The 24,738-nt window shown below is 42.8% G+C and overlaps 1 protein-coding gene and 1 long non-coding RNA gene across 2 annotated transcripts in view; one reads left to right on the plus strand and one right to left on the minus strand.

Moving 5' to 3' along the window:
- The window catches only part of LOC134353066 (uncharacterized), a 129,868-nt gene that overhangs the window by 41,206 nt on the left and 63,924 nt on the right, over positions 1–24,738 (minus strand). The window lies entirely within an intron of this gene.
- The window catches only part of LOC134353064 (rho guanine nucleotide exchange factor 9), a 314,061-nt gene that overhangs the window by 38,168 nt on the left and 251,155 nt on the right, over positions 1–24,738 (plus strand). Inside the window, exon 5 of the mRNA XM_063060922.1 lies at positions 14,546–14,673. Coding sequence (XP_062916992.1) covers positions 14,546–14,673 — 128 coding nt within the window. The remainder of the gene's footprint in view (positions 1–14,545; positions 14,674–24,738) is intronic.

Raw genomic sequence — 24,738 nt, forward strand, 5'->3', positions numbered from 1 at the left:
TCAGTCACCTCCGGACCCACAGCCACCAATCTCCCATTTGACTTTGAAGCCATGGTCATCTTCGACTACGAAGGACGAACAACCACAACAACAACAGAAGCAAGATGGTAGCTAAGGAAGGAACGGGTGCTCTAAACATGTAGACAGGGCATATGAGCGACATCTTAAATGGCTACTTCTATGGTATTCACCAGGGAGAAGGAAGAAGCAGCTGGAGAATTAAGGGAAGGGTGTGTTGATATTCATACTAGAATGGAGGAAGTGCAATAAATTTCAGGTAAATTTTCACAGTGACGGTGAATATTTGGAGAGAGCTACTAGAGGAGGCAGTGAAGGCAGATGGAATTGCAATGTTGAAGCGACGTTTGGATAGATATATAAATAGGAAATGAGCAGAAAATATGGGCCCAATGTGGGCAAATGGGATTAGTGTGCAGAAGCATCATGGTTGGTATGGATTAAGTGGGCACTAATGCTAATTCCAATGCTGTACCTTTCTCTGATTTATGAACCGTTTGATTTTGTGAAAGTCTTTCTAACTCATCACCTGTTTAGTTCCAAATTCCAAAACCCAATTCCTGACTGAGTGATCCCTCTGAGGCCCAGATGGAGGTCCTGTTCTTTACCATTCCCTGTTTGCCGAGACTATTTCAACAGCACTGAAAGCCTTTCGATTTTAACACAGGATGCCGACCATGTGATCTTAAATAACTCTTTCTCTTTTAAGTGTATTTTGCTTAAGAAAAGATTGCTGCATTGGATTATTCTTTATGTATCTGTATTTTTTCATTGTCTGCCTTTTATTTAAGAAAATTATATTGCATGTGCCTTGGGTAATCCTTGCTTTAATTCTATGTGTGTGCATGATTATCTACCATGATACTGGGAATTGCAATTCAAAATTGCAGAAGCTACAGACACTCAATTTTGGTCAGCTCTTATTGCCTATCACTAATTGTCTTTGAGAATTCAGTGGAGATGAATCAACTTCTTGAACCACTGCAGTCTTTCTAGTGATGTTGGGAAGGGAGTTTCCAGGATTCAGACACAGTGCTGATAAAGTCCAGCAATACATTTCCAAGACTGGACTGTGTGTGACTTGAAGGAGAACCCACGAATGGTGGATTTGCGAAGCACTTTCTGCCTTTGTTCTTTCTGCTGATCGACATCACAGATTTTGAAGATATTGTTAAAGTGAACAATTGAAATGCATTCCATAAATGCCATGCATTGCAGCCGTGGTAGAGGAAGTAAGTGCCAGTCAAACAGTCTGCTTTACTTTTGATGGTGTCATGCTTCTTGAGATTTGTTTGCTTTGAACTCATTCTGACAAGTGGAGAGTATTTCATTGCATTGCACTGCTGTATTGTCCCTTGTAGATGGTGGAAAGTTTCTGGTTGTTAGGAAGTAAGTTACTTGCTGCAGATGTATCAGCCTTTGACCTGTGCTATAGTATTTGCATAGCTGTTCCACCTGAATTTCTTGTGGGCCCTAAAATATTGATGACATCTTGGCTAAAGAATGGGAATGAGTGTCCTAAATCTTGCTGCCTACTGACTTCAGTCTTACCAAGGTCACCTCATACCACACTTAGTCAAATTCTGCCTTGATGTCAAGAGCATTCACTATCACCTCACTTTGAGATTTTAGCTGCTTGCTACATATTTGGATCAAGCTTCTGATGAAGTCTGGAGCCGAGTGGGCCTGGCAAAAAAACAAGGTGGGTATTGTTGATCAGCTTATTGGGGTAGGTACTGCTTGGTAACATTTTGTTAACTGTTTCCATCACTTTGCCTATGGTGGAGGGTAGGCAGAAAGGGCAGTAACTAACCTGTTTGGAGTTTTCTTGCTTCTTGGGAACTGAGAGATTTAGTTATAGTCATAGTCATAGTCATACTTTATTGATCCCGGGGGAAATTGGTTTTCATTACAGTTGCACCATAAATAATAAATAGTAATAGAACCATAAGTAGTTAAATAGTAATATGTAAATTATGCCGGTAAATTATGAAATAAATCCAGGACCAGCCTATTGGTCTACATTTTCTACATTGTCCGGTCGATGTCAGTGTTGTAACTACCGCAGCAGCTAGGCTGCAGGCTCGTCTAGTTCGGGAGGGAAGGTTTGTAGTACGACAGCTCAGATTTTCTATGAAGCTGTAGCTTTTGCTGTGTTTAGTGGTCTCAACTGTTTCTTAATAGTACATAGATTGAATCACATTGACTGAAGATGAGCTTCTATGACAATATCTCATTAGACACAAAGATGATTCATCTAATCAGACTGAACACGGTCGGCAAATTTTTCAGCCTTGTCTTTAGCACTCACATACTAGGCCTTTCTGTTCTGAAAATGTTTTTGGAATCCTCCTGGCATTAGCTATTTAGTTGTCCACTGCTTTACATGACCAGATAGAACAGGACTGAAGAGCTTTGGTCTTTTCTGTGCTTATCAAATCCATCTACAGTAAGTGCTATTTTGAATATATATGGTTTTATATTTTAGATCCACCAGATTGGTACTTTAGATGAGTGCAGTGCTTCTCCAAGCAGGCCACTTTGCAATTTTCATTAAAGCAGCATTGATCCCCTGATGTGAATGCAACTGGAAAGTGAGGGAAATGCAAGGCCAAGAGGGCAAAGATGAGGATAGTGTTCATTACTCTTGCTGCAGCTTTGTCAACCAGATTTCATGAATGCCTATTTTGGAGTTGTTATGTAAGTTAACATAGAACAATACAGCACAGGAACAGGCCATTTGGCCCACAATGTTGTGCTGAACTAATACTAGACAAAGAGTTATCCCCTTTGTGGAGATTATAGCTCCAAGTGACCCAGGTTCAAAATTGATCTTTGATATTGTCTGTGTGGAGTTTGCTTGTGAATTGCATATGTTTTATATGGGTGCTTTGCTCCTTCCACATCCCAATAATGTGCAGGCTGCTGGATTAATTGGCCATTTGTACTGTAAATTAGCCCTGGTGCGGAGATGAGTGGTTGACTCTGGGAGAGCTGATGGAAAAGTGGGGAAAATAAAGAAGGATCAGTGCAGGGAATGCGTATATAAATTGTGCTTGACAGTCAGCTTGGATTCAGTGGATGGAAAGACCAGTTACTTGGTTATATAAATCATATACTGATTACTGTTTCAATTATATTCCACGTGTGGACATGTGGCCAAGTGGTTAAGGCATTCAACTAGCGATCTGAAGGTTGTGAGTTTGAGCCCCAGCCGTGGCAACGTGTTGTGTCCTTGAGCAAGGCACTTAATCACACATTGCTCTGCAATGACACCGGTGCCAAGCTGTATGGGTCCTAATGTCCTTCCCTTGGACAACATCGGTGTCGTGGAGAGGGGAGACTTGCAGCATGGGCAACTGCCAGTCTTCCATACAACCTTGCCCAGGCCTGCGCCCTGGACAGTGAAGGCTTTCCAGGCGCAGATCCATGGTCTCGCAAGGCTAATGGATGCCTTTATATTCCACCATAGGACCTCAGAATTTGGACTTTTTTCCAGATTATTCCTACCGTACAATTAAGTCCTGGCTCCTAATCTCTCCTCTATTAAGATGAACTGTTTGCTTTTGTGAGTACATTTAGAGTATTGCTCCACATTTTGGCTGGCCTTTGGTCCATCTGTTGGTCCTTATGGTCCTTTTTACTTACCCGGTCATGCAATCTTTAATTCTTCCGCTCTTGTGTTCACAACAGCTCCCTCCCTCCAACCGTCCCATTTCCTGAAGCAAAACTTTTAATCCTCTGCCTCCTTTTGAGTCTGGGTTCTTTTTTTTACATGAATGATTTAATTCACAATAATTGATTTATCCTTGAGCTCTGTATTTTTTTCTCTATTATCATATCATATCTTGTTCTAGTCTATACCACTGTAGCTCTCATTTTATACTCATGCTATTTCTCTTTACCTCACAACTTTGATTCTTTGAAACTTTTTTTTACTTTTCCATTCCCTTCACTACCTTATAGTCTAATCATGACATCACAAAAACTTGTCCACTTTATCAGTGACTTTTTGAATTTGCTCTCCTTTCTGATTTGGTTTTAATCCTCACTCTAGGTTATATCACTCAGGGAAACTAAGTTATGGTATTTTCCCTGGCAAGCCCTCTAGAATCTTGTATATTTCAATGTGAGCCTTTTATTCTTTGAAAGAACAAATACATTGTTTCTCATAGGTCAGCCCCCTCTCCCCAGAAATCAATTTTGAATCTAAGTAATTGAAGAAATGTAAACAATTGGAAGAGGTATAGAAACAGATGGTGAAAAGTCAGTTGGCAAAAGCCTTGGTGGTTCTACGTATCACAGATAGTTAGACAGGAGATAAAAACAGACAACAGGAAGTAGGTCATCAACACCATGGAGAAAGGATGCTGGGAAAGCTGAAAGAGCAGCAAAGTTTTAATTTAAAAAATTCCTGATCTGCTGATGTGAGAAAAACAGGGTTCATAGATTTAATTTCTAGAATCTGTATTGCATGGTACTGATTTATTAGGCATTAATCTTGCAAAATTTTAGAGTACACTGTACTGATGACTATTTCTGGTGCAGTTGTGCCAATCACAGAACTGAACTAGGCGTATTCAGGTGTGATCTATATTAGTGTACCCGAACTCCTTACAGCATCAGATGGACACCAAATGTTGTCACTGTATTTCACTCGCACTGGCCCTAAGTTCTATACTAAAACTGTGTGGAAACTGTATTAATAGAAGCACATCACGTTCATGGTTCTGATGCAGTGCCACAACCCAAAATGTCAGTCATGTATTGTCTCTGCAAGCCACAGTTCCCAAGGAGATGTTGGTTTTTTGTAGCAGGAGAGAGTTCAAAAGAAGTTAGTTGGGATAGTTGGCACATTCTGCATGCCACAGTTCCTGAGGAGACATTGGATTGAATAGTGGGGGAGAGAGTTCAAAAGAAGTGAGTGGGGTAGTTGCTATATTCTGCATGCCACAGTTCCTGAAGAATGCTGGATTGTACATAGTTAGGTACTAGGCAAGGGCCAATAAGAAGAAGATAGGTTTTAGTGGAGCTGCCAGTGTTAGAGTGGGGAGTTCAGGCTTTGGCTCAAGAAGCTTCAGTGAGCAGGGGCAAAGGCCATAGGTAAACACGAGGAATTCTGCAGATGCTGAAAATTCAAGCGACACACATCAAAGTTGCTGGTGAACGCAGCAGGCCAGGCAGCATCTCTAGGAAGAGGTACAGTCGACGTTTCAGGCCGAGACCCTTCGTCAGGACTAACTGAAGGAAGAGCTAGTAAGAGATTTGAAAGTGGGAGGGGGAGGGGGAGATCCAAAATGATAGGAGAAGACAGGAGGGGGAGGGATGGAGCCAAGAGCTGGACAGGTGATAGGCAAAAGGGATATGAGAGGATCATGGGCAGGACGCCCAGGGAGAAAGAAAAGGGGGGGGGAACCCAGAGGATGGGCAAGGGGTATAGTTAGAGGGACATAGGAGAAAAAGGAGGGAGAGTGAGAGAAAGAATGTGTGTATAAAAATAACGGATGGGGTACGAGGGGGATGTGGGGCATTAGCGGAAGTTAGAGAAGTCAATGTTCATGCCAGCAGGTTGGAGGCTACCCAGACGGAATATAAGGTGTTGTTCCTCCAACCTGAGTGTGGCTTCATCTTTACAGTAGAGGAGGCCGTGGATAGACATGTCAGAATTGGAGTGGGATGTGGAATTAAAATGTGTGGCCACCGGGAGATCCTGCTTTCTCTGGCGGACAGAGCGTAGATGTTTAGCAAAACGGTCTCCCGGTCTGCGTCGGGTCTCGCCAATATATAGAAGGCCACATAGGGAGCACCGGACGCAGTATATCACACCAGCCGACTCACAGGTGAAGTGTCGCCTCCCCTGGAAGGACTGTTTGGGGCCCTGAATGGTGGTAAGGGAGGAAATGTAAGGGCGTGTGTAGCACTTGTTCCGCTTACAAGGATAAGTGCCAGGAGGGAGATAAGTGGGGAGGGATGGGAGGGACGAATGGACAAGGGAGTCGCGTAGGGAGCGATCCCTGCGGAAGGCAGAGAGATGGTGGGGAGGGAAAGATGTGCTTAGTGGTGGGATCCCATTGGAGGTGGCAGAAGTTATGGAGAATAATATGTTGGACCCGAAGGCTGATATGGTGGTAGGTGAGGACCAGGGGAACCCTATTCCTAGTGGGGTGGCGGGAGGATGGAGTGAGAGCAGATGTACGTGAAATGGGGGAGATGCGTTTAAGAGCAGAGTTGATAGTGGAGGAAGGGAAGCCCCTTTCTTTAAAAAAGGAGGACATCTCCCTCGTCCTGGAATGAAAAGCCTCATCCTGAGAGCAGATGCGGCGGAGCCGGAGGAATTGTGAGAAGGGCATGGCATTTTTGCAAGAGACAGGCCATAGGTAGATTTTTAAAAATTTAGTTTTTCTTCCTTTCTTTCTTTCTTTCTTTCTGCATAATTAGAGTGGTGCGGATGCCAAGCAGGATAGTGGAATGCTCCCCATGAGGGACATGGGAAGGCAGGGAGACCTCCAGTATCCCTGATGACTACACCTGCAAGAAGTGCATCTAGTTGCAGATTCCTTCAGACCCAGTTGGACCTTGGAATTGGACCTAGAACTGGATGAACTCTAGATTATTTGGGAAGCTGAAGAGTTGATCAGCAGGACTTACAGGGAGGTTGTTACACCCAAGGTGCAGGACACAGATAACTGGGTGACCATCAGGAGGGGGAAAGAGCTGTCAAAGCAGAGCACCCCTTTGGCTGTTCTTTCCAACAACAGGTTTACCACTTTGGATACTGCTTGGGGGGTGAGGGGAGGGTGATGGCCTAGCAGAGGAAAGTCACAGTGGTCAGGTCCCTGGCACTGAGTCTGGCTCTGTTGCTTAGTAGAGAAGAGGCTAGAAGAGACTACCTGTAGTGATAGGGGATTCATTGGTTAGGGGACAGACAAGAGGTTCTGTGGACCAGAACAAGACTCCTGGATGGTATGTTGCCTTCCAAGGTCATGGACACCTTGGATCGAATCCACAACATTCTTAAGTGGGAGAGAGAGCAACCAGAGGTTGTGGTTCAGGTCGGTACCAGTGACCTGAGCAGGAGGGTTATGAGGTCCTGCAATGTGAGTTCAGGGAGTTAGTTGCTAAATTAAAGTACAGGACCTTCAGGGTTGTGATTGCACAATGCTGCCTCTGCTGGTGAGGAAAGAAACAGAAAGATGAAACACTAACATGTGGCTAAGGAGATAGTGCAGGAGGGAGGGCTTCAGGTTTTTGGATCTTTGGGCGTTACCTGGGTGGTACCTGTACAGAAGGGATGGCTTGCACCTGAGCTATTATCCTTACGGGAAGATTTGCAAGTGCTGCATGGTGGGGGGCGGTATTTAAACTAGATTGCAGGGAGGGCAGAAATCAGAATGGCAGAGCAGATGGTGGAGTGTTGTGGGGAAAGATGCCTACAAACAAAGTCAGAAATCATAAGGTTGAGCATAGGGGGGAGTAATGTTCTGAGTTGTGTATATTTCAATGCAAGGAGTATTGTAGGGAAGGAGGTGCTTAGGGTGTGGATCAGCACGCGGAATTATAAGATTGTAGACATTAGTGAGACTTGGTTGCAGAACTGCCATCTCAATGATCCAGGATTCCATTGTTTCTGATGTGATAGGGCAAGAAGGATTAGACGGGGAGGGGTGGCATTACTAGTCAGAGAAAATGTCTTGGCAGTGCTTAGACAGGACAGACTGGGGAGCTCGGCCACTGGTGAAGCAGATCCTAAATCGATTATTTGCACCTGTATTTACTCAAGAGACAGACCTTGAGTGAGGAAAAGCAGTAGCAAAGTCATGGACCCTATACAGATTACAGATGAAGAGGTGTTTGCTAGCTTGAGGCAAATTAGGCTGGATAAATCCCAAGAGCCTGACAAGATGTTCCCTTGGATCTTGTGGGAGGCTAATGCAGAAATTGCAGAGGCCCTAGAGAGATATTTTAAAAGTCCTTAGCCATGGGTTAGGTGCCAGTGGATTGAAGGATAGCTAATATTCCATTATTTGAGAAAGGCTCTAAGAATAAGCCAGGAAATTATAGGACAGTGAGCTTGACATCAGCAGTGGGAAAGTTATTGCCAGGTATTCTAAGGGACCAGTTATATACTGTAAGTAGTTGGATAGACAGGGACAGATTAGGCACAGTCAGGATGGCTTTGTGTGTGGTAGGTCATGACTAACCAATCTTACAGAGTTTTGTTGAGGAAGTTACCAGGGATGCTGATGAAGGCAAGGCAGTGGATGTTGTCTACATGGACATTAGAGAGGCCTCTGACAAGGTCCCCCGCGCGGGAGGATGGTCAAGAAGATTCAGTCACATCACATTCAAGATGAGGTAGTAAATTGGATTAGACATTAGCTTTGCAGAAGAAGCCAAAGAGTGGCAATAGACGGTTCGCTTCTCTGACTAGAGGCCTATGACTGGTGTTACACTGCAGGGATTGGTGCTGGGTCCATTGTTATTTGCCATCTATATCAACGACCTGGATGACAGTGTGGTTAACTGGATCAGCAATTTGGCAGATAACACTAGGATTGGCGGTGTAGTGGACAGCAAGGGAGACTATCAAAACTTGCAGCGGCATCTAGACCAGCTGTATAGGTACATGGATGGCAGCAGTATGGAGAGCTATGGCTTGGGTGCAGGTCGATGGGACTAGGCAGATTAATGGTTCAGCACAGACTAGGTGGACTGAATGGCCTGTTTCTGTGCTGCTACATATAACGTTTGATCTGCTGAGATTTCCAGTAGTTTATATTTTGCATCATCACATCACTTTAGTTTACTGTTCTTATCAGTACTTCAAGGGAGATCATGCTGACATCAGAAGGCCTGGCTAGGTAGCTTCAGAAATCACTGAGGGTTGCTCAAACATCTTCCAAGGCCCACAGGGTGTGTTAAACTATCACAGAGTGTTTCCTCTACCAAAGTGCTGCTGAAATACTCATTCTAGGGATGCCTCAGTTGAGACATGCAGATTCTGTTTTTGATGGCAGCATTACAGCCATAGCTGTGTGGGCCTGGAATTTCTAGATAGTAAGCAATGGTGTGCCTATGAGCCTACTCCTCCAGAGCCTTTAGACACACCATATCTTCCTGGACTTCTCTGGAAAATATACTGCAGACTCAGGAGTGGCAAGGCTGTCTTCACTGAGTTATGTGACATTCTAGGTGAATTCTTTCAGCCACACTCTCTTGCCTCCTGGTCACATTGATGTTTGACACCTTTTCCAAGCTGTTGCAGCAGGTCTTTGTGATGTCCCCCTATTTACTGCCCTTTGTCTCATCTGAGGGGTCACCCAGAGAAATGGTACCATCTGCTTTGATTTTAGTGAGGAACAGGTTTCAATTTGGGCACATAGATTTTTCAGCATTACGGGTTTCCCCAACATACAGGTGCCCAGGATCACCATAGACCTTTTCATTGACAGGAGATGTTTCCATGGTTTCTTTGTGCAGATCGTTGTGAACCATGAAACATTTTTGGTGACTGACGCTTTCTGGAGGGATGCATGGAATGGGAGAAAGGCTGGGCTCAGCTTCTCTTGCTTCTCACACTTTTGCAGTCTGCGGCCACAATAACCAAGTGTGGATGTTATAGAGCCTACTCAATGTCCTCTTCAAGATATTTTTTCTCTCAGCACATTAGAAGTTTGACTATCTTTTTAAGGTTATTTTGGGTTTTGTGGCTGCCTGAAAGGAGACAAACCTCAAGGTTGTATAATGTGTACATACTTTGATACTAAATGACTGGTCAAAGAACACTGAGGCTGTCTACAAGAAGGGTCAGAGCTGTCTCTATTTCCTGAGGACACTGAGGTCATTTAACATCTACCAGACGAAGCTGAGGATGTTCTACGAGTCTGTGTTGGCCAGTGCGATCATTTGCTGTTGTGTACTGGGGCAGCAGGCTGAGGGTAGCAGACACCAACAGAATCAACAAACTCATTCGTAAGGCCAGTGAAGTTGTGGGGAGGGAACTGGACTCTCTGACGGTGGTGTCTGAAAAGAGGATGCTGTCCAAGTTGCATGCCATCTTGGACAATGTCTCCCATCCATTACAAAATGAGTACATTCAGCCAGAGACTCATTCCATTGAGATGCAACACAGAGCGTCATAGGAAGTCATTCCTGCCTGTGGCCATCAAACTTTACAACACCTTCCTTAGGGGGTCAGACACCCTGACCCAGCAGGCTGGTCCTGGACTTATTTCCTGGCATAATTTACATATTACTATTTAACTATTTATGGTTTTATTTCTACTTAATTATTTATGGTGCAACTGTAACGAAAACCAATGTCCCCCGGGATCAATAAAGTATGACTATGACTATGACTATTTTGAACTTTGAACAGAAACAAAAACAGAACTGTAAGACCCAGAGCTGGGTGTCGGAAGGCAGGGCCAGGACAGCTGCAGGAGGCACAGGAGCTGCAGGAAAGAGCAAGGTTACTGGCGGCTGTCTTACTGAGCACCCACAGCTGAGGGATTCCATGAAATGTTCAGCGCAAAGTTACCTTCTCCACCCTCCAACCATTACCATTTACATAGCACACAATAACGCCCTGGCTTAAAAATCCCTCCTATCCTACTTTGCAGGTTCACCTGCACTGAGTCGAGCACAGCTTTTATGCTCCAGTTACATCTTACAGAAGCATCTCTGTATTTTCTGATGATTTCCACACAAAATGCAGAATCCTGACACTGGAAGCACAATTAATAGTGTGCAGATCAGCTCGGCATATCAAGTAGGACATTAAATCCCTCTCCATATTGCTTTATTGTGTGGGAATGCTCCTTTCCACATGAGACTACCTGTCAGTTTTTATGATTGACCATCCTCCAGGCACCTGTCTCATTGACTAGGATTTGCATATCACATTAAATGATGGTGAGCATTTTCTCCTTCTTTGAAATCTCTGTTACCGCTTTGTCATGTAGTGTTGTTGTTTGGCTGCTAAGGTGTATGTGCTTTAGAAGCTGATGTGTCTTTCAGACTGCTGTGCAGTGAAGTGCTGGGAGCTGCACTGAATTTAGTGTGGCCCTGTTGGGAATCATGAAATTCCTGTTCAGGCTTTTGCCTCTGAGTATAACTCACCAAAGTTTGCGACACACTGGACTTTTCCTGAGGACCATTTTCAGTGATCAGTACTAAATGTAACATGGTGCCGTCCAATTTTTAGACAAATGACTTGTATATATGTGGGAATTTTAATTGAAGTAAACAAATATTTCACCAAAAATACAATAAACTAAAGCTACAGAATTAAAATATATATTTTTAAAGAAATCCAGGTCATGAATCCTTTGAAATGTATTCAGTTCTACCAATAGGGGGAACAGTTGGAGATGCGCTAATATAATTTAATCCCTACTTTATACTGCATTTTTCAACTATGATTTTGTCATGAAATATATGATTTTGACTTTCAGTTGGTCTTTGATTTAAGGAAGGTTGAAGAATGTCCTTCAGTTGGAATAAACGTCGTTAAGGCAGGCTTTGTTTCGGATGGAGATATTGTATTTCAATTTGGATCCAATTACACTTGGTCCAAATTCTTTCAGGTCAACATAGCACCTTTCCAATGTATGTTTTATAATCATACTTGCCAATGATATGGCCATCTCATTCTGCTAACTATTGCTAGTCACAAGCTTCAGTCTAATGGTATATAGCTGGAGTGGAAAGTGGTTCAAAATCATCTGTAATGGGTGATTATTTAACATTTCTACAACAGACATAAACGCATGTGGAATATTGGGTTTTTGAAGTATTATAGAAAACCATAGAAAAACTACAGCACAGAAACAGGCCTTTTGGCCCTTCTTGGCTGTGCCAAACTATTTTCTGCCTAGTCCCACTGACCTGCACACGAACCATATCCCTCCATACACCTCCCATCCATGTATCTGTCCAATTTAATCTTAAATGCTAAAAAAGAACCCACATTTACCACCTCGTCTGGCAACTCATTCCATACTTCCACCACTCTCTGTGTGAAGAAGCCCCCACTAATGTTCCCATTAAACTTTTCCCCCCTCACCCTTAACCCATGTCCTCTGTTTTTTTTCTCCTCTTGCCTCAGTGGAAAAAGACTGCTTGCATTCACTCTACCTATACCCATCATAATTTTATATGCCTCTATCAAATCTCCCCTCATTCTTCTATGCTCCAGGGAATAAAGTCCTAACCTATTCAACCTTTCTCTGATAAATGAGTTTCTCAAGTCCCGGCAATATCCTTGTAAACCTTCTCTGCACTCTTTCAACCTTATTAATATCCTTCCTGTAATTTGGTGACCAAAAACTGAACACAATACTCCAGATTCGGCCTCACCAATGCCCCATACAACCTCATCATAACATTCCAGCTCTTATACTCAATACTTTGATTAATAAAGGCCAATGTACCAAAAGCTTTCTTTACGACCCTATCTATCTGTGACGCCACTTTTAGGGAATTTTGTATCTGTATTCCCATATCCCTCTGTTCTACTGCACTCCTCAGTGCCTTAACATTTACCCTGTATGTTCTACCTTGGTTTGTCCTTCCAAAGTGCAATACCTCACACTTGTCTGTATTAAACTCCATCTGCCATTTTTCAGCCCATTTTTCCAGCAGGTCCAAGTCCCTCTGCAGGCTCTGAAAACCTTCCTCACTGTCTACTACTCCTCCAATCTTTGTATCACCAGCAAACTTGCTGATCCAATTTACCACATTATCATCCAGATCATTGATATAGATGACAAATATCAATGGACCCAGCACTGATCCCTGTGGCACACCACTAGTCACAGGCCTCCACTCAGAGAAGCAATTCTCTACTACCACTCTTTGGCTTCTTCCATTGAGCCAATATCTAATCCAATTTACCACCTCTCCATGTATACCATGTATATGTGACTGATTTTTTCTAACTAACCTCCCATGCGGAACCTTATCAAAGGCCTTACTGAAGTCCATGTAGACAACTTCCACTGCCTTCCCTTCATCCACTTTCCTGGTAACCTCCTTGAAAAACTCCAATAGATTGGTCAAACATGACCTACCACGCAGAAAGCCATGTTGACTCTCCCTAATAAGTCCCTGTCCGTCCAAATGCTTGTAGATTCTGTCTCTTAGTGCTTCCTCCAATAACTTACCCACTACCAACATCAAACTTACCAGCCTATAATTTCCCGGATTACTTTTCGATCCTTTTTTAAACAACGGAACAACATGAGCCATTCTCCAATCCGCTGGCACCTCATCCGTAGACACCAACGTTTTAAATATTTCTGCTAGGACCCCTGCAATTTCAACACTAGTCTCCTTCAAGGTCCAAGGGAATACCCTGTCAGGGCCTGGGGATTTATCCACTTTAATTTGCCTCAAGATAGCAAGCACCTCCTCCTTTTCACTCTGTACAGTTTCCATGATCTCACTACTTGTTTCCCTTAATTCCATAGACTTCATGCCAGTTTCCTTAGTAAATACAGATGCAAAAAACCCACTTAAGATCTCCCCCATTTCTTTTGGTTCCACACATAGCCGACCACTCTGATCTTCAAGAGGACCAATTTTATCCTTTTACTCTTAATATACCTGTAAAAGCTCTTTGGATTATCCTTCACTTTGACTGCCAAGGCAACCTCATGTCTTCTTTTAGCCCTCCTGATTTCCTTCTTAAGTATTTTCTTGCACTTTTTATGCTCCTCAAGCACCTTATTTACTCCCTGTTTCCTATACATGTCATACAACCCTCTCTCCTTCTTTATCAGAGTTGCAATATCCCTTGAGAACCAAGATTCCTATTCACTTCGCCTTTAATCCTGACAGGAACATACAAGCTCTGTACTCTCAAAATTTCTCCTTTGAAGGCTTCCCACTTACCGATCACATCCTTGCCAGAGAACAACCTGTCCCAATCCACGCTTTTTAGATCCTTTTTCATTTCTTCAAATTTGGCCTTCTTCCAGTTCAGAACCTCAACCCTTGGACCAGATCTATCCTTGTCCATGATCAAGTTGAAACTAATGGTGTTATGATCACTGGAACCAAAGTGCTCCCCTACACACACTTGTAAAGGAAATGAGAAGGCTCTTTTGAACAACACACGAAAAATGCTCAGCAGGCCAAGCAGCATCTATGGAAAAGAGTAAACAGTCAATTTTTCGGGTCAAGACCCTTCATCAGGAGTTACTTCTAGCATTTCTTGTTTTTGTTCTTCTGAATTTGAATTTGGATTGCCTTCACAAACATCTGTGACTATATATAAATGAATGACACCAAGTGGCAGTTTATACTTACTCAGCATGTGTGACTCACATAGTATGCCCATAGTGTCACAAGAAGAAACTATTCATCAGATAATTAGTCAAGCTTTATCAGACACAATTGTGGTTAATTATCTTTCCACCTCCAGTGAACTAACCAGAGTTAAACCAGGGTTGCTGGGCAACAAAGGTTGTAGTTGGTCACTCCCTGACATTTTGTATTATATATAGTGTTTTTCCTTTTTCAGCTAATGATGCAAGTAGATTGGAGATGACAAGAATCCATGAGAGCAGTACAAGTACTAAAGACTATGGTTTCTGTCATGATACTGGCAGGCCTCTGAAGCATGGTGCGGAACAGCTGCTAGTGAATAAGGTAAGAGCACTTCTTCTGAGAATTATTCATTTGCTCTTGCCTGAGACTTGGGGCTTGACTTAAATCCAAGACTGCCTTCAAGCATTTTTCATGTTGTGCATTCTAGTGCTTGTATTTTCATCTCTGGGCCCAAGGCATTTGTACATTACCCGACAATTGTCACACACTTTGTTTCTCAGCCCAACACAAATAACTTCACTCACCTGAATGCTGGACTGATTCCACAACCTACAGCACAACCTATCGACTCACTTTCAAGCATTCTGCAACTCATGTTCTCAAAATTATTTATTTACTTGTGTATTTGTTATTATTATTATTTGCATAGATTGTGTCTTTTGCACGATGGTTGTCAGTCTTTGTGTGTAGTTTTTCATTGTTTCTATTATACTTCTGTTCTACTGTGAATACACGTAAGACAATTAATCTCAAGGTAGTATATGGTGACATATATGTACTTCGATAATAATTTATTTGAACTCTGAACACAATATAAGACATCCATTGTTCGACTCTCCTTTGCTTTTTTTAAAAATCTGATGATATTTGTGGAGAATGGCTCATGGGGGGGAAAATCCTGTGGATATCATCATTCGTAGTGGTTTCAGAGGAAGAATGGTTGACTAACAAAGTGGGCTTTCCATAGTGCACCACAGTTTTCTCAGCTGCTCAAGGATGAATTATCGCTAAGGAATATAACTCACCAGTGCATTGATAAATGAGAGAATGGACTTCAGTCTGAAGTCTACAGATTCACTATTTTTAATGGCAATATACTGGAAAATTTCTAAAGAAGGAACAGAACGTAACCATTCTGTTGATACATTGAAGAAGTATTCATAAATGAAATCATAGAAACATAGAAAACCTATAGCACAATACAGACTCTTCAGCACACAAAGTTATACTGAACATGTCCTTACCTTAGAAATTACCTAGGCTTACCCATGGCCCTCTATTTTTCTAAGCTCCATGTACCTATCCAAAAGTCTCTTAGAAGACCCTATTGTATCCGCCTAATGTATGGCAGCCCATTCCACGCACTCACCACTCTCTGAGTAAAAAACGTACCCCTGACATCTCCTCTGTACCTACTCCCAAGCACCTTAAACCTGTGCCCAGTTGTGGCAGCCATTTTAGCCCTGGGAAAAAGCCTATGACTACCCACATGATCAATGCCTCTCATCATCTTATGCACCTCTCATCCTCCATCGCTCCAAGGAGAAAAGGCCAAGTTCACTCAACCTGTTTTCATAAGGCATGCTTCCCAATCCAGGCAACATCCTTGTAAATCTCCTCTGCACCCTTTCTATGGCTTCCACATCCTTCCTGTTGCGAGGCGAACAGAACTGAGCACAAGTGGGGTCTGACTAGGGTCCTATATAGCTGCAACATTACCTCTCGGCTCCTAAATTCAGTTCCACGATTGATGAAGGCCAATGCACCATATACCTTCTTAACCACAGAGACAACCTGCGTTGCTGCTTTGTGCGTCCTATGGACTCGGACCCCAAGATCCCTCTGATCCTCCACACTGCCAAGAGTCTTACCATTAATACTATATTCTTCCATCATATTTGACCTACCAAAATGAACTACCTCACACTTATCTGGGTTGAAATCCATCTGCCACTTCTCAGCCCAGTGTGGAGTACGGAGTGGAGTAGGCCCTTCTGACCCAGTGAGCTGCCCAGCCCCGATTGAACCCTAGTCTAATCATGGGACAGTATACAATAACCAATTAACCTACCAGATGGTACGTCTTTGGATTATGGGAGGGAACTGGAGCACCCAGAGTAAACCCATGCATTCCACAGGAGGGATGTACTGACACCTTACAGAGGATGCTGGAATTAAACTTCAAGCTCCAATGCATGCTGTAATACCACCGCGCAGACTGCTGCACTATTCCCTTAAAGTATCCAGCATCTGCAAAACCTCTTGTGAGTCATGAATTAATAAATATCAAGTGATGTGATTGCTTGAATTTGAAACATTTCTGTCTGGGGAATCCTGGACCAATGTTTTGAAAATCAGTTTTATTTATTGGATGAAAACAATGCTGCTATTATAAAAATGTGATTCCTTACTATACTATATAACAACCTATTAAGTAAGAATAGCTGAAGTTCCTCAAATACTGCAAATGTGAGATATGTCACATCAGAATACTGCAATCTGGTGACTACTTTGTGAACCTTTTGTGATTACTTTGTAGAACTTAAAGGGAGAAAGGAAAATTAGAATGATGCTTTGAGGGTGATGGTAGAGTATCTATAAAATGGCTTAAAAATAGACCTTCGGTGCTATGTGAAAGTTTATATACGGTATTACAATATACATACGTCATAAAAGCAGTGTTCTAAATTTCTGTTTCAGAGATTACTATGTGTATTCTTTATCACTGACCGAAGATTTTCACAGCACTTTTGTAAATTTTAGATACCGTTTCAAGATTAAGCATGTTCTATTAACCACTCTAGGTATAGTTTGTAACTACAATTTTAATTAATCACCAAGGAGGAAGAAATGGAAAGTCATAATCAGCTAAAAGGTTTCTGTTATTGATTGAATTGCAGAGACTGCCTCAGGGACATTCTGTGAATGATAGGAGGTATACCAAGCTTGGAGAAGATGCTGTCCGACATTGATAAATTGTTGCCACCATCTATTGTCTATGCTCACAAAGGAAGAATAGCATTGTCATTGGAATCAGCCTGGAACTGGTGAGGGGTACTGGCTGGAGGGGAAGTGAGGGGCAGGTAGTGCTGTGAGGAGAGAGGTCCAAGTTAAAGGAAGGCCCAAGTGTTCAGATCCTAAGTAAAGGGATTGGGCTATTAACTATTTGCCAGGATTTGTTAAGCTGAAAAGGAGGCAGGAGTTTAACTGTGATCAGATATGTTAAGACTGGGTCTTAATATATTGATGGGTCTTAAAATATCCAATGGGTTTTAACTATTGGATGGGTTCCGAGAGTGATGAAGGATATGGTGTGAAAAATGCTAAGCTTGAAAAATGGCTTACCATCATGCCTGAGGAAGAACAGTCCCAAAGGAAAGTTGATAAATTGACTTACAGGGTCGCAAATGATTTAGCGTCCAATTATTTGCTTGAGACCTAATACAGAAGCAGGTTTCATTGAGATTCTGTCTCTACGGGAGTGCACAGAGGTTTTCAAAAGTAGCATCCAGGTTTGTGTTTGGAATTCCGATATGGTACTATTTAATTGTGTAGAAAATCATTCTCAGTGATCCATATTGTTCCTCTTCATTTCTCATTTAAATTTTGTTTTTTATAGAAATGTACTTGTGTTGTGCAGAGAAACATAGTGGAAGTCAGGTACTTTACATAGTGTTGCTGACAGCAATTTATTACGATGTCAGATTTGTGTGACACCTTCTAGACATTGGACTTTCTCACTTTCAGCAGATGCTGCCTGAATTGTTGAGTGCTTCCAGCACTTTCTGTTTTTATTTTGGATGTCCGCTGTCAGCACTTAAAAAAAAAATTGATCCAGTCAAATGCTCTCTCTGTGGAGTTGGATTATTTTTGGCTCCTTTTTTTATGTTAGCCAGCCATTTAATAATTGAGGATTTCAGTGGGGAACACGGCGAAAAGCGAACATTTCTGAACAGATTCTGCCTTTTGAAGTACCCATTGGTGCTCATACCACACCTGAGAAATGACCAGCTGGGCTCCATAGGAAATACGTCCCAAGAAAAGGCAGAGGGAGAAAATCAGGGGAATATATAATCTGTCAAAAATGCCAGTGTCACGACTTTGCTTGGAAGTGGTGAATTAAAAATGTCATATTTGTGTTGTAGGATCTCATGAGTCACTTACACCAGTGTAATACCCTCATTTATTAAGACCTGGCATCACTCAAGCCTTATTATGCATACACCCCCATGTACTATCATTTAGCCACTATAGATTATTTGTGTAAGTCTGTGGGAGACAGGATGAATCACTTAATAAAAAAACATTTGCACTATTTGATGTTGCACTTGATGAGAAATAGATACATCCAAGAGTGCAAAAGTTGTGAAATGTTCACCTTCAGGGAGTGTTATTATTATTTGAAAGTACGACTTCTTGTATTGTGTCGGCAATATATCATCGGCTAGGAATCGTCTTTTGAACAGTTATCAGACTCTAAGAGGGTGTTCTCTCCCAAGCCAGGAAGCTGTATGGGTGAGCTGTCACTACTCATTGTGTCTCACTCTTGCCTTGTTTTATTTATGGAAGAGGGATATCAGGTCATTGTTTCATCACCAGCAGTTGCAGGTTACTTTCAGGGATAAGGAGCAAGGTGTGGTTGAAGAAGCACACTCACCTCCTGTCTCTAAGGAACGTGATGGGGAGGCAATAAGACAGGACAGGTGCTGCAGAAAGGCAGCTACTTGTGGCACTCAGGGTCAACGCAGAACCAGGAGCAATGTTTCTGCTCCTTTCCTTTTCCCATTAAGGGACATCTCTTTTTAAAGAAAAAGTACCTTTTGTTGGTGCCCTCCAATGTTGACCTTTAATGAGTGCTTAATAGATCACTTATATCCTCAGTTATTCTGCCTACAGCAAATCAGTGAGCCTAATCTTCCACACAAATAAATTGAATGAAATCAATATTATTGATGAACTTTCTACATGAAATTGCTCTGTTAAAACAAAGCTCAATACATTAATTAATTTAACAGAACAAATTATTTTATTTTAAAAGTATCATTATGCAATTGGCCATTCTATCACTTTCTTTCATATGATCAGGAGAAAACAAAGTTTCATAAACAGGGAAGTTCAATAAATGCAAACCACCAATTCTTATAGTTTTAGATAAATTACCTTCTGCAGTGTTGTGATTGTTGCATAGGAAAATATGGCATCACATCATAAGATGGTTTGGATGAGTAATGTTATTTGGCTCATCTACAAAGTCATGGTTCAGTGGGTAGCACTCCCGCCATTGAATCAGAAGGTTGTGGGTTCAAGTCCTTCTCTATGGACTGGATTAGAACAAAACATCTGCTGTCCCTCCCTCCAGTGCAATACTGAGAAAGAAATGTACTTATAGATATGCTGATTGTGGTTCTCATTTCCACATAGCGGTAAAACATCCCACGCATTACTCAAAGAAGAATAGAGAAGTTATCACATGGAGCCTGGTCGTGATCTATCTCTCTAATCTGGTTATTTGGTAAATCACACTGCCCTTTACCTATTTATCTTCAGTTTGCATTTCACTATATTTTGTTCCCATTAATTTGAATGGTGGTGCAGTGACATCAGTGCTGGACTCCAGAGCGAAGGCTTCCGAGTTCAAACCAAGTTGGGCCACCCCCAAGCACGCTTTCCATACATGCTGGGTTGAGCGTCAAGCTAGCCACTTGGCCTCATAAAAACAAAGGGTCGAGTCAGGACTGTTCATATCGTGACCCGGTTAATCTGAAAGGAGACCAACCCTGACACCACGCGCCAGTCAAGAATGGCTGACTGTCTGGTGCGACACACTAAAAAAAATTAATTTGAAGTACAGTATTCGGATTTAGAATTTCTGTCCTGTATATTTTAGTGCATGTCTCAGTATTAGTAATCAGTAAAAATGATTGAAAATCAGTCTGGTAAAGAAAATAACAAAATTAACTATTGACGTTACTGGGGTCTAATATGAGAGGTCGGCTCAAGAGATTGCGAGGAATGGTGTCAATCCTTTCTATTAACTGTTTGACATTTGTTGTTTCCACCAGACTCCTTCAGTTAGGAAATATGAGCAGCTGCTGGAGCAATGCTGACAATGTTGAGGAAATCAGGATAACTGAGTGGCACGGAAGGGCAACAAGCAGAGCTGTTGCTTTACAGCTTGAGTGATCCAGATTCAATCCTGAGTTCTGCTGTTGCCTTTGTGGAATTTGGTAGTTCCCTGCATAACTGAATGGTTTTCCTTCGTGTTCTTGGTGCTCCTACATTATAGAAATACGTGTGTGTGATAGATTACTAAATTGCTCCTAATGTGTAGGTGAATGGTAGATCCTGAGGGAAAGTTGACAGGATTGTGGAGAGGATCAAATGGTGTTTAATATTAATGAATGCTTGATAATTGGCATGGAGTTCCTCGATTGTTTGTATTTACAAGCCTGTGACCTGACCACAAGCAAGATTTTCCTTATCATTAAGATGTAAGGTTTCAGGGTAAGACGGCACTGATCTGCGTTCTCTATTGAGGTCCTTGTTCAGACTTAGCTGATCTTTAGTTGTCTTCTTTAGGTTTCTGTGGATGATTTTGAGGACAGAGAAGAGAGTTAAGGTGTCAGATCAGCTTAAATGACAACTGCTTCCCTTTACTTGTTTAGGAGTCCAAAGTTTATATTAGGGGCATAACACTTAATAGTCAGCTGACTCTATATATAAAAAAGTAACACTTGCTCTGTTATAGAACATAGAACAGTACAGAACAGTACAGGCCCTTCGGCCCACAATACCTCCCACATAACCCCCGACCTTAAGCTCCTCCATATACCTGTCTAGTAGTCTCTTAAATTTCACTATTGTATCTGCCTCCACCACTGACTCAGGCAGTACATTCCACGCACCAACCACTCTCTGAGTGAAAAACCTTCCTCTAATATCCCCCTTGAACTTCCCACCCCTCACGTTAAAGCCATGTGCTCTTGTATTGAGCAGTGGTGCCCTAGGGAAGAGGTGCTGGCTGTCCACTCTATCTATTCCTTCTAATATCTTGTAGACCTTTATCATGTCTCCTCTTAGCCTCCTTCTCTCCAGGGAGTAAAGCCCTAGCTCCTTTAATCTCTGATCATAATGCATACTCTCTAAACCAGGCAGCATCCTGGTAAATCTCCTCTGTACCCTTTCCAATACTTCCACATCCTTCCTATAGTGAGGTGACCAGAACTGGACACAGTACTCCAAGTGTGGCCCAACCAGAGTTTTATATAGCTGCATCATTACCCCGCAACTCTTAGACTCTATCCCTCGACTTATGAAAGCTAAAATTCCATAAGCTTTCTTAACTACCCTATCCACCTGTGAGGCAACTTTCAGGGATCTGTGGACATGTACTCCCAGATCCCTCTGCTCCTCCACACTTCCAAGTATCCTGCCATTTACTTTGTAGTCTGCCTTGGAGTTTGTCCTTCCAAAGTGTACCACCTCACACTTCTCTGGGTTGAACTCCATCTGCCACTTCTCAGCCCACTTCTGCATCTTATCAATGTCTCTCTGCAATCTTCAACAATCTTCTACACTATCCACAACATCACCAACCTTTGTGTCGTCTGCAAACTTGCCAACTCACCCTTCTACCCCCACATCCTGGTCATTAATAAAAATCATGAAAAGTAGAGGTCCCAGAACAGATCCTTGTGGGACACCACTAGTCACAACCCTCCAGTCTGAATGTACTCCCTCCACCATGACCCTCTGCTTTCTGCAGGCTAGCCAATTCTTAATCCACCTGGCCAAACCTCCCTGGATCCCATGCCTTCTGACTTTCTGAATAAGCCTACTGTGTGGAACCTTGTCAAATGCCTTACTAAAATACATGTAGATCACATCCACTGCACTACCCTCATCCATATGCCCGGTCACCTCCTCAAAGAACTCTATCAGGCTTGTTAGACACGATCTGCCCGTCACAAAGCCATGCTGACTGTCCCTGATAAGACCATGATTCTCTAAATGCCCATAGTTCCTATCTCTAAGAATCTTTTCCAACAGCTTTCCCACCACAGACATAAGGCTCACTGGTCTATAATTACCCGGATTATTCCTACTACCTTTTTTGAACAAGGGGACAACACTCTCCTCCCTCAATCCTCCGGTACCATTCCCATGGACAACAAGGACATAAAGATCCTAGCCAGAAGCTCAGCAAACTCTTCCCTCGCCTCATGGAGCAGCCTTGGGAATATTCCATCAGGCCCCGGGGACTTATCCATCCTAATGTATTTTAACAACTCCAACACTTCCTCTCCCTTAATATCAACATGCTCCAGAACATCAGCCTCACTCATATTGTCCTCACTATCATCAAGTTCCCTCTCATTAGTGAATACCGAAGAGAAGTATTCATTGAGGACCTTGCTCACTTCCACAGCCTCCAGGCACATCTTCCCATCTTTATCTCTAATCGGTCCTATCTTCACTCCTGTCATCCTTTTGTTCTTCACATAATTGAAGAATGCCTTGGGGTTTTCCTTCACTGTACTCGCCAAGGCCTTCTCATGCCCCCTTCTTGTTCTCCTCAGCCCCTTCTTAAGCTCCTTTCTTGCTTCCCTATATTCCTCAATAGACCCATCTGTTCCTTGCTTCCTTAACCTGATGTAAGCTGCCTTCTTCCACCTGACTAGATTCTCCACCTCACTTGTCACCAATGGTTCCTTCACCCTACCATTGTTTATCTTCCTCACCGGGACAAATTTATCCCTAACATCCTGCAAGAGATCCCTAAACATCAACCACATGTCCATAGTACATTTCCCTGCAAAAACATCATCCCAATTCACACCCGCAAATTCTAGCCTTATAGCCTCATAATTTGCCCTTCCCCATTTAAAAATTTTCCTGTCCTTTCTGATTCTATCCTTTTTGATGATAATGTTAAAGGCCAGGGAGGAGTGGTCACTGTTCCCCAGATGTTCACCCACTGAGAGATCTGTGACCTGACCCGGTTTCGTTACCTAATACTAGATCTCATATGGCGTTCCCCCTAGTTGGTCTGTCAACATACTGTGACAGGAATCCGTCCTGGACACACTTAACAAACTCTGCCCCATCTAAACCCTTGGAACTAATCAGGTGCCAATCAATATTAGGGAAGTTAAAGTCACCCATGATAACATCCGTGTTATTTTTGCACCTTTCCAAAATCTGCCTCCCAATCTGCTCCTTGGTATCTCTGCTGCTAGCAGGGGGCCTATAGAATACTCCCAATAGAGTAACTGCTCCCTTCCTGTTCCTGACTTCCACCCATACTGACTCAAAAGAGGATCCTGCTACATTACCCACCCTTTCTGTAGCTGTAATAGTATCCCTGACCAGTAATGCCACCCCTCCTCCTCTCCCCCTCCCATCCCTTTTAAAGCACTGAAATCCAGGAATATTGAGAATCCATTCCTACCCTGGTGGCAACCAAGTCTCTGTAATGGCCACTTCATCATAATTCCACGTATGTATCCAAGCTCTCAGTTCATCACTTTTGTTCCTGATGTTTCTTGCATTGAAGTACACACACTTCTACCTTACCATCTTTACATCCTTTATTCTGCTTCTCTTTTCTCAAAACCTATTTATATGTTAGATCTGGCTTTACTCCATGTACTATACTTGCAGTTCTCGCATGACCTTTATCCTCCTCCACCTCACTATCTGCTCTCACACTCTGGTTCCCCTCACCCTGCGAATCTAGTTTAAACCCCCTGGAGCAGCACTAGCAAACCTTCCCGCTGGGATGTTAGTCCCCCTCCAGTTCAGGTGCAACCCGTCCTGTCAGAACAGGTCCCACCTTCCCTGGAAGAAGGCCCAGTTGTCCAGAAAGATGAAGCCCTCCCTCCCGCACCAACTCCTTAGCCACGTCTTTAGCTGCATTATCTTCCTATTTCTAGCCTCACTAGCACGTGGCACGGGTAGCAATCCTGAGACTACAACCCTGGAGGTCCTGTCCTTCAACTTTGCACCTAACTCCCTAAATTCTCTTTGCAGGACCTCCTCCTTCTTCCTACCCACGTCATTGGTCCCTACACGGACCACGACATCTGGCTGCTCACCCTCCCTCTTGAGAATGCTGAGAACTCAATCTGAGATATTGTGGACCCTGGCACCAGGGAGGCAACAGACCATCCGCTATTCTTGATCTCTCCCACAGAACCTCTTATCTGTCCCCCTACCTATCGAATCCCCTATCACTACTGCTCTCCTCTTTTCCCTCCTTCCCTACTGAGCTGAGGGTCCAGTCTCGGTGCCAGAGACGCAACTTCTGCAACTTGTCCCTGGTAGGTCGTCCCCAACAACAGTATCCAAAATGGTATACTTATTATTGATGGGAACAGCCACAGG

The sequence above is a fragment of the Mobula hypostoma genome, chromosome 10 (assembly GCF_963921235.1).
Source record: "Mobula hypostoma chromosome 10, sMobHyp1.1, whole genome shotgun sequence".
Classification (NCBI taxonomy): domain Eukaryota; kingdom Metazoa; phylum Chordata; class Chondrichthyes; order Myliobatiformes; family Myliobatidae; genus Mobula; species Mobula hypostoma.